Source organism: Brachionichthys hirsutus, unplaced genomic scaffold, assembly GCF_040956055.1.
Source record: "Brachionichthys hirsutus isolate HB-005 unplaced genomic scaffold, CSIRO-AGI_Bhir_v1 contig_453, whole genome shotgun sequence".
NCBI lineage: Eukaryota > Metazoa > Chordata > Actinopteri > Lophiiformes > Brachionichthyidae > Brachionichthys > Brachionichthys hirsutus.
Genome location: NW_027180494.1, coordinates 77,847 through 90,941, shown reverse-complemented (window position 1 = coordinate 90,941; position 13,095 = coordinate 77,847). Strand labels below are relative to the sequence as shown.

General features: G+C 47.6%; 2 protein-coding genes and 1 long non-coding RNA gene across 3 annotated transcripts; 2 read left to right on the top strand and 1 right to left on the bottom strand.

Moving 5' to 3' along the window:
* Positions 1 to 376: 376 nt before the first annotated feature.
* On the bottom strand, positions 377 to 896 carry LOC137915587 (uncharacterized). The gene is made up of 3 exons (XR_011106441.1): positions 831 to 896; positions 647 to 741; positions 377 to 559 (listed from the first exon to the last, which is right to left on the bottom strand). It is a non-coding gene; the product is annotated as an uncharacterized lncRNA (long non-coding RNA).
* Positions 897 to 3,351: 2,455 nt separating this feature from the next.
* On the top strand, positions 3,352 to 5,760 carry LOC137915584 (ankyrin repeat and MYND domain-containing protein 2-like). Its single transcript, XM_068758780.1, is given in 8 exon segments — positions 3,352 to 3,414; positions 4,216 to 4,354; positions 4,449 to 4,547; positions 4,652 to 4,812; positions 4,899 to 5,113; positions 5,188 to 5,323; positions 5,407 to 5,535; positions 5,623 to 5,760. Coding segments are annotated over 7 exon segments (1,011 nt in total). The 5' UTR covers positions 3,352 to 3,414; positions 4,216 to 4,221.
* Positions 5,761 to 9,986: 4,226 nt separating this feature from the next.
* On the top strand, positions 9,987 to 12,222 carry LOC137915583 (lymphocyte antigen 75-like). Its single transcript, XM_068758779.1, has 5 exons — positions 9,987 to 10,110; positions 10,408 to 10,770; positions 10,849 to 11,187; positions 11,654 to 11,748; positions 11,828 to 12,222. Exons 1-5 carry the CDS (start codon positions 9,987 to 9,989, stop codon positions 11,972 to 11,974), a joined length of 1,068 nt encoding a protein of 355 aa, XP_068614880.1. The 3' UTR covers positions 11,975 to 12,222.
* Positions 12,223 to 13,095: the final 873 nt, after the last annotated feature.

Sequence of the window (13,095 nt, the reverse complement as noted above, 5' to 3'; positions counted from 1 at the left end):
GTTAAAAAGCACACATAACATTTACAACGTTTACACAGTAAACACAGTAATCCTGTAATAACATCAGGTACCAATGACACCAAATACCTGAGTTAAACTTCACAGCACTTAGGCTTGGCTGAGTCAGTGTTCTGATGATGTCATTCCCTGAGTCATGCAGCCGACATATAAACCTGCATGCAGGTGCCTCAGCTGAGCATTAAGGGCGTTAACCCGACACCACAGAACATCTCACTGGCGCTGGACCATCTTGGTTCCTGAGAAGTATCCGCATGCAGTCATTGTACGCCACCCTCAACTTCTGCATGCTGGCCTGTTTGTACTTGATCCTCAAGGGGGCAGTATAGTCCCACAATGGCAAAGAGCAGGTCCGGTTCAAACAGTTTATTCTCATGAACAATGATTGTCATACATTTGTGCATATAAAATGGGTATCTGTTTAACAGCAATTATAAACAGTCATTAAATATAACAGGCAGCAAAAACACTTGGAAACCCAAAGCAGCAGCCACAAGGAGGGGAGAGCAGTGGCTGTGAACGGCCCACACGCCTCTTCAACCTTTGGAAAAATAAGAAAATAATATATCTAAATTATATTGCAGTCACAAGCTCGACGTGAAACTAAGCTGTAAAATAAAAGTCCTACCTTCCAGGAACAACCCGAACAGCGGAGCCAACACATCCGCAGCTCAATCTGACCTGGGATCAGACGAGCAGCCCAGCAGGATCCAAACGGGCCAGCTGCAGATCCAATCACATGCTGACGTCACCGGGGCGTGCATCGCGCTAATTATATGCAAGAGTGGCGCGTGAATGTTTTAGAAAGTTACCTGTTCGGACAACAAACCGCGCGCGCAGATGGCCACTCGCGTCAGTCACACCACGACAGCCACACGAGTAACCCGGAAGAGGTGTGGACGCGCGCCCGGCTACAAGGGGGGAGCCTACACATTGGCATAGCGCCCCACAGTGGCACGGAGGGAGACTAATAAAAATGCAAAGAAAATTGATGAGTTTTTATGGAAAAACCGAATACATTATGTTAAGAAGTCAGTAGTAATTAATTCCTTAAAAATTAAAAGAAAATAAAAAAATCTCCTCAAAGCTACTGTATTTGGAACAACTCTGATATTTAATACAAAAACAAGAGTTGTTTCTAAAAACTTGGTTTGAGAAAAGTATTATTTTGTTCCATTTATAGTATGCTGATGATGATGAATATATTTATTAGATAGAATGTTAGAGTACAAGTACAGTCACACAGTAGCATGTATTACAGTACAAGTAAAGTCAAACATCCTGTCTAAGAGGAGCATTTCAAAAAAGCCCTTGCGGTCTTGTTTCCATTGAAAGTCCTTAGTACACAAATCATCGACAATTAACAATACAAATTTAATAATACAAATAAAAATAAAACCAATATTCAATAACTCAATTGATGCAAAGTAACATTAGAAAAATAAAATGATTTTACACCATCGATGCAAACTAACAATAAATCTAAAATAAATGACACCACAGATGCAAAATGACAACGAATGGCAATAGATTACATAAATTACAATAAATTACAAAGACACTTAATATGTGCAACGTAGGTGGACAAAAAGGGGGTGGGGGGGGTTGATCCGGAGAGAGTCGTAATGACTATCTCCGTTTCTGTCCCCATGAAAGGTGTATTTTTAGGGCCGTTTTGAAGGAGGCCAAAGAGGTGCATGTTTTGAGGGCAGGAGTCAAACAGTTCCACCCTTGGGGGGCAGTATTGTAAAAAGATGATTTACCCATGTTAGTCCTATAGGAGGGGGTAATCAGGTTGTTGTTTGAGCTCCCTCTAGTGTTGTGGCTGTGGGTGTTACTAAATCTGTGGAGGTGTTTATTCAGGTATGCAGGGATTGAGGGGACTGAGGGCAGAGCTGCATTGACTATTTTAAATGCCAATCCCATTTTGAGTTGTTTAACCCTGTCTTCTACCCTGAGCCATTTTAGGCTAGCAAAATGTCCAGGAAGAAGGTGGGTCATGGGCCCCAGATTGAGGAGTAGCCGAATCAGTTTGTTTTGGGAAGTCTGAAGCCTGGTTTTCAGGGACGCTTTGATGTTGGAATACCAGGAGGTGCTAGCATAGTCAAAGAGGGGCTGAACGAGGGCTCCAGCAAGCGTCCGGAGAGCACTTTTGTTGACAAAAGCAGACATTCGGCCCAAAAATCTTGTTCTCTGATTGACTTTTTTGATCACCTTAGTTGCCATACTATTGCCAGACAGGTATTTGTCAAGAACACAGCCCAAATAGGTAATCTCTTCTTTGCTGGAGATTACTGTATTATCGACTGTGACCTTGAAATCATCACCATTTATCTCACTTAGAGAGTGTCTTGACCCAAAAAGAATAGATTCTGTTTTTCCAAGATGTAGTGACAGTTTGTTATCCGTAAGCCAAGTACGGATTTTGGTGACCTCAGAGCTGAGAGCTTCCTCAACCTGCACTTTGTCCTCTCCCGAAATCAGGAGTGCTGAGTCATCAGCAAACAGGAACAATTTGCAGTTACAGGCAGCACTCATGTCGTTAATGTATAGGAGGAACCGTAATGCAATTAAATTTGTCAAAAACGGTCTGCATGTTTTTCTCAAAGACAAAGTGCTCTGGTGCTGACCCAGATGTCTTTGTTTTGGGGGAAAGGCTGCAGATTGTTTCCGAATACAATATGCCCACACCGGTGACCCCAGCATGCTAACTAGCAGCTAACTTGCTGCGTACTATGCCCACACCGGTGACCCCAGCATGCTAACTAGCGGCTAGCTTGCTGCGTACTATGCCCACACCGGTGACCCCAGCATGCTAACTAGCGGCTAGCTTGCCGCGTACTATGCCCACACCGGTGACCCCAGCATGCTAACTAGCGGCTAGCTTGCCGCGTACTATGCCCACACCGGTGACCCCAGCATGCTAACTAGCGGCTAGCTTGCCGCGTACTATGCCCACACCGGTGACCCCAGCATGCTAACTAGCGGCTAGCTTGCTGTGTACTATGCCCATACCGGGGACCATAGCGTGCTAACTAGCAGCTAGCTTGCCGCGTACTATGCCCACACCGGTGACCCCAGCATGCTAACTAGCGGCTAGCTTGCCGCGTACTATGCCCACACCGGTGACCTCAGCATGCTAACTAGCGGCTAGCTTGCTGTGTACTATGCCCACACCGGGGACCATAGCGTGCTAACTAGCGGCTAGCTTGCTGCATACTATGCCCACGCCGGTGACACCAGACATTGTGCTGTTTTTTCCTCACTGGAGCTGCTTTCAAAAATAAATGTTGTATTTATAATGCATTAATGTTGACTTTTGTGCACGCAGGAAACGTGCACGAGGCCTCCCGGCTGCTGGGCTGTAAGGATGTCCGGGTGAACTGCTTGGACGAGGTAAAGTCGTCTCTTGTTAAGCTGTTCTAGTTTGCAGATGTTGATGTTTTGCCTTTTGTTCTGATCCGGTTTAGTTTAGTTTGTTTTTCTTCTCTGGTTACTGACAAAACAGAGCAAAATGGACTGAATTGCCCATTGGGATCAATAAAGTTGTCTCAATCTGAACCAGAACCTGAAAACGCTTCACAACAAAGAACGACGACAACGTCACCTGAAGGTGACGGGTCTCCCCCCCACACACACACACACTTAGAAGGTACTACAATTTCATCAGTTTGTGACACATTCAAGTCACTTTAAAATCACGCCTCCCATGGGAACCACACAGTGTAAAATCACTTTGAAGCAAAATAACCTTACGTTTCAGACTCAAGAATTATTACTATCCTCCAAGGAGCTTCTGTTTTTAATGGCGTTTAATAAAAATCTGAAGATGTGTCTCGGTCTGACTTTTATCCCATTACATTTTGAGAGTGACACCTGGATTTGCCCATTTCCGATATGAACTTCTGGATCTGATCGTATCAAATGACCCGACAGGCTTGTATAAAGTCGGCCCTGTGTTTATCCTGATCCTTTATCCACCTGTAAGTCTTCCTGCAGAATTTCAGCGTCGCAGCTTTTCATCCTGTGGGGGGGCTGAAGGGTTCTGGTGACGCCCCTTCATGTCCGCCGGTCACTATCAGGTGTTCGTAATTAAAACATTGCAATTTATATATCGCTTTCAGATGGCAATTAAGACGCCATCTGAAAGCGATATATAAAAAAAGTCAAAGGTGGCTGCCCCCTCCCCCCCCCAAGAACGGGATGACTCCTCTGATGCACGCTGCGTATAAAGGAAAAGCTGAAATGTGCCGGCTGCTGCTGCGACACGGCGCCGACGTCAATTGCAATTAACACGAGCACGGATACACAGCCCTGATGTTCGCCGGCCTGTCGGGTATTTAAGATTTTCATCGGCGCGGCGGCAGGGCTTTTAAAATGAAGATCTGCCCCCCCTGTGAGTCGTTTCTCCTCTCCCTCCGCGCCTGCAGGCAAGACGGACATCGCGTGGATGATGCTGGACGTCGGCGCAGAGACGGACGCCGTGAACTCCGTCGGCAGGACGGCGGCGCAGATGGCCGCCTTCGTCGGTGCGTTCGGACGCGACGCTCGCTCCCACGGCTGGAGTTCGTTTTGGCTTTTAGCCGTCGCTTAGCAACGACAGTGATGTCACCTCCTCCCTCCTCCTCCCCAGGTCAGCACGACTGCGTCACCGTGATCAACAACTTCTTCTCCCGTGCCCGCCTGGACTATTATACCAGGCCTCAGGGTCTGGAGAAGGACCCCAAGCTGCCCCCCAAACTGGCCGGACCCCTTCACAAAGTCATCATGAGCACCAACCTGAACCCGGTCAAGGTGGGGGGGCCCAGATACACGGGTTGGGGGGGTCGGCTTTAGCAGGAAGGGGGACCGACGGGCGGAGCCTCTGCTGCTCTTCGCAGATGGTGATGCTGGTGAAGGAGAACCCGCTGCTGGCGGAGGCGGCGGCGCTGGACAGGTGTCGCCGCGTGATGGAGCTCATCTGCGAGAAGTGCATCAAGCAGCGGGACGCCAACGAGGTGCTCGCCGTGAAGATGCACTACATCGGCTGCGTGCTGGCGAAGTGCGGCTCCTTCCTGAAGGACCGCGAGGACAAGCTGGAGGGCCTGATCAGGAGGTGACCATCGCTCGCACTCGCGTTGTCCTCCGCCGACGCCGGTTAGAACTCTTCCCCCACTCCCCGTCCTGCAGCCTGCTGAAGGGTCGGGACGAGGACGGCTTCCCCGTCTTCCAGGAGAAGTTCGTCCGAGAGTGCATCCGCAAGTTCCTGTACTGCGACGCCACTCTGCTGCAGCAGCTGGTGCGGAGCGTCGCTCCCGTGGAGATCGTGAGTCGGATCCGCGGGAACGTTCCAGCAGGCCGGTGGGCGAGGGGCCGCGAGCTCTGACCCCCGGTTCCTTCCCGTTGCAGGGCAGCGACCCCACGGCGCTCTCCGTTCTGACCCAGGCCATCACGGGTCAGGTCGGCTTCGTGGACGCCGAGTTCTGCACGTCCTGCGGTGAGAAGGGAGCCGAGAAGAGATGCTCCGCCTGTAAGATGGTGAGCGGCGTTGGCTCGCTGTTTTATTGTAAACGTCTCTGTTCCTCTGTCGACTCTGAAACGGCGTTGAAACGGCGTTTGCTTCAGGTGATCTACTGCGACCAGCCCTGCCAGAAGATGCACTGGTTCACCCACAGGAAGGTCTGCAGGACGCTGCAGGCGCGGCGCGAGAAGCAGGAAGCCGAACTGAGGATGCAGCAGAGCAAAGGTGAGCGAGGCGTCTAAAGGGGAGGAGCCGAGGACCCGCCACTCGGGTTTGGTTCGATTTTAACTTAGAATCGCGAAGCCAGAGGACTGGTGAAAGATTCTAATTTATTAGACGCGAGGACGTCCTGAGGGAGGGGGGATAGATTAGTTAAGTTTGCATTTTTATCAGCCTGGACGGATGCAGCGTTCCACATGAAAAAGAGAACATTTGCATGGATTAGTAGATTTGAGACACAAACTTATAGTGTTATAAACCAGCTTCTGCGGCCGCAGCTACGACGGCTTCTGCCGACGGCACCGGTCCGTTCTTCTGTGTGGAGCTGCTGAGTCGGGATGGACTCACATGAAGCTGGAGCAGAGCATGATGAAATATCTAAAAGAGACTTTGAAGGGTCTGAAGGCTCTATTCAGGCTCTATTCGGCATCTATTCATGTTCTATTCAGGCTCTATTCGGCATCTATTCATGTTCTATTCAGGCTCTATTCAGGCTCTATTCAGGCTCTATTCAGGCTCTATTCAAGCTCTATTCATGTTCTATTCAGGCTCTATTCGGCATCTATTCATGTTCTATTCAGGCTCTATTCAGGCTCTATTCATGCTCTATTCAGGCTCTATTCAGGCTCTATTCATGCTCTATTCAGGCTCTAGTCAGGCTCTATTCAGGCTCTATTCAGGCTCTATTCATGTTCTATTCAGGCTCTATTCGGCATCTATTCATGTTCTATTCAGGCTCTATTCGGCATCTATTCATGTTCTATTCAGGCTCTATTCAGGCTCTATTCATGCTCTATTCAGGCTCTATTCATGTTCTATTCAGGCTCTATTCGGCATCTATTCATGTTCTATTCAGGCTCTATTCAGGCTCTATTCAGGCTCTATTCATGCTCTATTCAGGCTCTATTCATGTTCTATTCAGGCTCTATTCATGCTCTATTCAGGCTCCATCTGTACAATGTTTTTATTTTCTGGACGCAGGACTCTGCTGATCTGTCTGAATAAAGGACTGAACTAAAATCAATGAATGAGAACATCGACAGAAAGAAGAAGAAAATCACTGGAGTGGGTTTCCTGTGTTTCAGGGTCAACAACCGACCGACCAACCGACCAACCAACTGATCATTGATAAGATGTAAGGTTTTACATGTTGTTAATAATTGTGTTTCACTCTCATTTCTCTCTAGGACGTTCAACAAGGCAGGGCTGCCCCCTATCCCCCTTACTTTTTGCTTTAGCAATTGAGCCTCTAGCCATTGCATTGAGAGCATCTGAAGGATATGCCGGTATTACAAGGGGAAAGACCGAACACAAGGTGTCACTGTATGCTGACGACCTGTTGTTATATGTGTCAAACACTAAGGAATCTCTTCCGAAAGTAATGTCAGTTTTAAAAGATTTTGGAATAATATCAGGATATAAAATAAATTTTTCAAAGAGTGTCATCTTTTTAATTACTAGCCCGACCCAAGAATCTAACCAAGTCCTTGCCTCTTATCCATTTACAATCACAAACAGTTTTAAGTATTTAGGGATCAACTTCACCAAAGAATTTTCCGGTCTTTTTAAACATAATTTCTCAAAGCTGTGTGAACAAACGACTCACAACTTGGACAAATGGAACACCCTCCCAGTTTCTCTGGCAGGAAGAATTAACATAGTAAGAATGAACATTCTTCCTAAATTTCTGTTTTTATTCCAATGCATACCATTTTATATCACCAAAGCCTTCTTCACAAAATTGGACAGTTTAATATCTCGTTTTATTTGGAATAAAAAGACACCCAGGATTAAAAAGTCTTTTTTGCAGAGACCAAAAGAGCTGGGAGGAATGGGATTGCCTTGTTTGAGAGTATACTATTGGTCGTGTAATATCCGAGCTTTGTCTTTCTGGTGCAATTCGCAGGGGGCTGACTGGGTAGAGATGGAGAATCAGAGTTGCAATTCTACCTCATTACAAGCATTGCTTTATGCCTCCTTGAAAAATAATAAACCCAAAGTCAAGAGTCTTGTGGTTTCCCATTCAGTTAAGATTTGGCATCAAATTAGGAGACATTTTAATTGGCAGGAGATCTCAACATTGACCCCGATCACACATAATCATGAGTTTGGTCCAGAACTCAGTAAGGTCTCATTTCATCGATGGAGAGCCAAAGGGATAAATTCCATGCAGGACTTGTATGTTAGTGGAAAATTCGCAACCTTTGAGCAATTGAGAGAAAAATATAAAATTGAAAATATTGACTTTTTCAAATATTTACAAATTCGTAGCTTTGTTAAAGAAAAATTCTCTGGTTTCCCCTCTCGGCCCCCTGACTCCGAGATGAACACTGTACTCTCAAAAGACCCGCTGAAAAAAGGTTCAATTTCTAAAATACGTCGCGAAATATCAGACAAAGAATACATGCCTTCACTTGATCATCTAAAGGAGGCCTGGCAACAGGATATCGGGATAAACATCACTGCCTCTCAATGGACTGCAGCTCAGGTCAACGTCCACTCATCTTCAGTTTGTGCTCGGCATGGACTTCTGCAGTTCAAAGTTTTGCACAGACTACACCTCTCTAAAGTGCGGCTCTCCAAAATGTTTCCAGGGGTGAACACTGCTTGTGACCGGTGTGGCCAAGAGCAGGCCACACTGGCTCATACGTTCTGGAAGTGTCCTGACATAATGCCTTATTGGGCCAAGATATTTAACATGTTGTCGAACATTTGTCAGACACAACTACAGCCTGATCCTGTGTTGGCATTGTTTGGAGTTCCCTCAGCCTTGACTGGTCTCTCAAACAGGCAAAAAACGGTTGTTAAATTTGTTACAGTGTTGTCTAGGAGATTGATCCTATTAAACTGGAAACAAAAAAAACCTCCGTCCTACTTAAATCTCTTAAATGATGTAATGAAGCACGTTCAATTGGAGAAGATTAAATTCGAACTGAAACGGAGGGTAGATGACTTTTATTTGACGTGGGATGCGTTTTTGGAGTACCGTAATTGCTGAACTATTATGCGCACCTGTGAAAAAGCCGCACCCACTGAATTAAAAAAAATATATATTTTGTACTAAAATAAGCCGCACATATTCGTAAGCCGCAAGTGCATTGAGACAAATGATATTTAACGGAACACGGCTCGTAACAATATCCGCAGCAGGTCTCCAAGGTGAACAGCCTCTGGTATGTTAGATCAAGGGAAGTCGGCAAATCAGATCCGTAACTTCGGGATAAGGATTGGCTCTAAGGGCTGGGTCGGTCGGGCTGGGGTGCGAAGCGGGGCTGGGCTCGAGCCGTGGCTGGGGGAGCAGTCGCCCCGTCGCCCTCCCCTCTCCGCCCGTCGGAGGCTGCGCGGCGCGCGCGCCCGCCTGGCGGGGTGTCCCCGTCCCCCTTGCCCCCGTGCCCCTCATCCTCCGTCCGCGGGAGCGTGGTGCGGCAGGGGTGGGGATGCCCGGGAGGTCGAGGGGGTGGGTTCCTTCCCCGCTACGCGGCGCGTCCGACGCCGCGTAGCGGATGGCGGACAGGCGGCGGGGACCGGGTACGGCGGTCCGGCGGCGGCGACTCTGGACGAGCGCCGGGCCCTTCTCGCAGATCTCCCCAGCTACGCGCAAGCGGGGCTTTTCCTCCGGGCGGGCGGGCGTTAATTTTGTAACGAAAATAAATAGTCTTTAACGAAACACGGCTCGTAAAGAAAGTGGGAAAATATACGTAAATTTGCCGCGTCGTTGCATAAACCGCAAGGTTCAAAATATTGGAAAAAAGTAGCGGCTTGTACACCGAGAATTACGGTACTTCAGCAAAAATAAACAGAAATAAACATACAAATGCATAGATATGACTAGCTTGACCCCCCCCCCCCCCTCACTCCTCCCACCCCACCCCCTTTTTTTTTTTTTTTTTTTTTTTGTCTCCCTTGTTGGTGTCAGTTTTTATTATTTTAATTATCAATGTAAGTGTGTGTGGATATGTGTACATTGTATGTGTATGAGTATCTGTACATGCTGTACTTCAATGTTTTATGTGTTCATAAGAAAATAATAAAAAGATTTTGGAAAAAAAATAAATAATTGTGTTTCACACTTGTGACTATTCTGCTTTTATGTTGTTGTTGTTCTCCATTGCTCTGGAGAATCTCCACTTGTCTCTCCTCCATCCGGCTAAGCTCACTTAACACCCTGAATCCGTTCATTAACATTCAGAAAAAGGATTAGACAAATATCTTTGCTCTTCCTGATGGATTTGAATAAGCTCAGTGGTAAATGGAGAGGCCCGACAGTGAGCGCAGTCGGACCGGGACCCACCAGACGTTCAGGACGTCTGCTCAAGGAACGTACAGGAACCATCGCTGCGGTCCACAGCAGGAGGGACTTCCTGCAGCCGACGGTAGGACCTGCGTAAATGTTCAGTAATGACGTTAACCAGGCCAAACGCGCTGCGGTCGCGTGTTTCCGCTCGTCAGCGCCTTCGTTCAGAGCAGGATGAAGAGGCTAATCGTCCTTTCTGTGTTGGTTCTCATCTCTACAGCAGTTATGGAAAGAGTCGTATTTCCTCTCCTACTCATTGCAGGTCAGTGTTTGTTTGTTTGTTGATTAGTGCGATATGACGAGCGAGCGCTCTCATCATATCCTCAACGCCGCCTGTGTGGCGTCACATAATGACGCTTATCCCGTCTCCCCGCAGCGCTGTGCTCTCTGTCCTCGTGTTTGGTCCAACAACCATATCGCCTCTTCGCCCAGACCAAAACCTGGCTTGATGCGCAAATTCACTGCAGGAGCCAATGCGTTGACCTGGTGACCGTAAGCGACATGGACCAGATGCAAACGCTCCTTGATCTGGTCGAGGACCAGCACGTGTTAACCACGTGGGTCGGAATACACAGTGGGGCTCCCGGTTGGCACAGCACCCTGACCAACAGAGAGGAAGAAAGGAACTACTGGAATCTGACAGCTACCGACGAGGACGAGGACGACTGCGTGTTTTACTCGGGTGGGAAGGCGTCAGCAGGAAGCTGCAGTGGCGGGAAATCTTCCGTCTGCTTTGATGGTGAGAATCCTTTTGTGTGAAACGGCTTTGATGCGGAGCCACACCTGAGCTTTGTCCAATGGTCTCGTTCCTCTTCAGGCAGCAAACAGGGACGTGACCAGTACGTGCTGGTTCCCTTGTTGCTGGGGTGGGTCGCCGCTCAGAAGCACTGCCGGACCTACCACACGGACCTGCTCAGCGTGAGGAGCCGCGCGGAGGAGGAGACGCTCGCTGCGGTGGCGGCCGGCCACGAGGTGTGGCTCGGCCACTTCAAAGACAGATGGGTGTGGTCGGACGGAACCTACTCCGCCTTCAGAGACTGGAGTGGAGTTCGTTTCGGCCTGGAAGGAGCGCCATCATGTGGTGTCATGTTTAAAGATGATAATGGAGAATGGGCGAGGGCGCCTTGCGACGATGTGAATTCGTTCATCTGCACCTGTGAGTGAGCGACGGTCCTGCTCCGATTCATCCGCGATGCATTCGGTCGCCTTCTTCACGCCAATGTGCTAAAAACAGCTAAATGGTCATTCGCGACGCTCCCCGCCGCCCGATTGGACAAATGTGGTCGATTCGCTTCTTTGGTTCCTCCTCACGAGACCGATGAACGAGTGCAAGGTGGTGCAGTGGGTAGCGCTGTTGCCTCATAGCAACAAGGGTCCCGGGTTCGGTTCCCTTCCGTGCGGCGTTTTGCATGTGAATGTGATCGGTTGCTTGTCGTTCGTGTGGCCCTTCCATGAGCTGGCGACTCATCCGGGGTGTTTTATAAAGCCTCCATTATAAGTAAATGGGAAAATCCTTTTTTTTTACTCTCTCATCCAGACGGGTATCCGGATCGCTCTCGAAATGTTATGGGATCTAAGTTAGACTTGGAGCTCATGTGTTGTTCTGTCTCTCCCAACATCAGGTCCCACCGAGAAAATCATCAAAATAAAGGCAATCCCGCAGGACTCGGCCTTGGATCTCAACGATCCTGCCGTTCTGGATGAAATACTGAAGCAAGTGAGTCTCCAGCATGTCAGTTAAAATCGTGATGCAAGACATATCATGTCGTTGACGCGACGTGATTGTATTTCTTCAGATCAGCCTGAAGCAGAGTCTCGTGACGGGGGACGATGCTGTCCGAATACGATGGCGAAAGCGTCCCGATGGCAAAGTTTTTACCAAGGAAGGAAACGGATGGCAAAAGAGAGAGGAGAACCAGAAAAGCTGTTTGAGTGTGTTATAATGCCAAATAATCTTTAATAATGCCTGCTGTCGTCTGTCTGTCCATCCTCTGCTCCACCGACATTCATGCGCGTATATTCCGATTAAAAACTGAAGCAGGCCATTTATGATGATCTTCTCTCCCTCTCTTTCATCTCCCTTTCCATTGTGCCGTCAGCCAAAAGGCAAACAGAACAGACAAGCAGAGGAATCATATTCAAATCATTTCATAATTTCGTTCAAACTCAATGTTGCTTCATGTTTGCTGGATGTGAGACAATCTTTCAAGCTGCCCCATTGAGACTATGAAAGTAAGGAAATGCAGCTTTGATATGAAATAAAGGCTCGTCTGACTTCCCTTGAATGTTTCCAGTTGCATGCGTCATATATATTATATAATGTCTGTTATTACTTCCGTCCTGTGGATCACAGTATAGACTCAGAAGCCGGTACCGCAGCACAGCACGTGGTTCATATTCTGAATGAACTTTCTAGATTCCTGTCTGTCGATTCTTTCAGAACATAATAGGGGTACCTACTTTATTATATATTTTCAAATGTCCATTTCACGACTAAGGAAATGTAACTTTGATATATATTGAGTAATTAGTAGTTATGTTTTTAATCTGTGGCTTGAAAAATCATCACGACCTGCCGGTGTAACAGTGACGTGCAGTCAGGGGAGGCAGGTGAGGCACAGCCTCACCTGTCATCATATAAAATCATATAACAATCATGTATTTGTATTATTAAAAATAATATAAAAATCATATAAGATATAATATAACATCAGTGATATTACATTATATATGTTATGATTTTTTCATTTTTAATAATACAATTAGTGCGTCACGTGTTCTTATACTCAGCGGCATTAAAATGCTGCAGAATGAGGCCGCATGTAATACAGCCTGCAGCCCATAGGAGACCCGTGAGTGATTCAGCGCACTCATCAGCTGATCCGCTCGTTCGAGATGGGCTTGTAAACACGGAAGCGCTGGCTGTCTGGATGTCTGGACGTCAAGCAAGAACCCGTGTTTTCTGCTTTTCCTGCCTTCTTTTCTCAACTTCTGAAGATGTCTGGACTCGGATGGGATATTGCGACATGAAGAATTTACCGAGAAGCCTCCGAACACGAGCAGC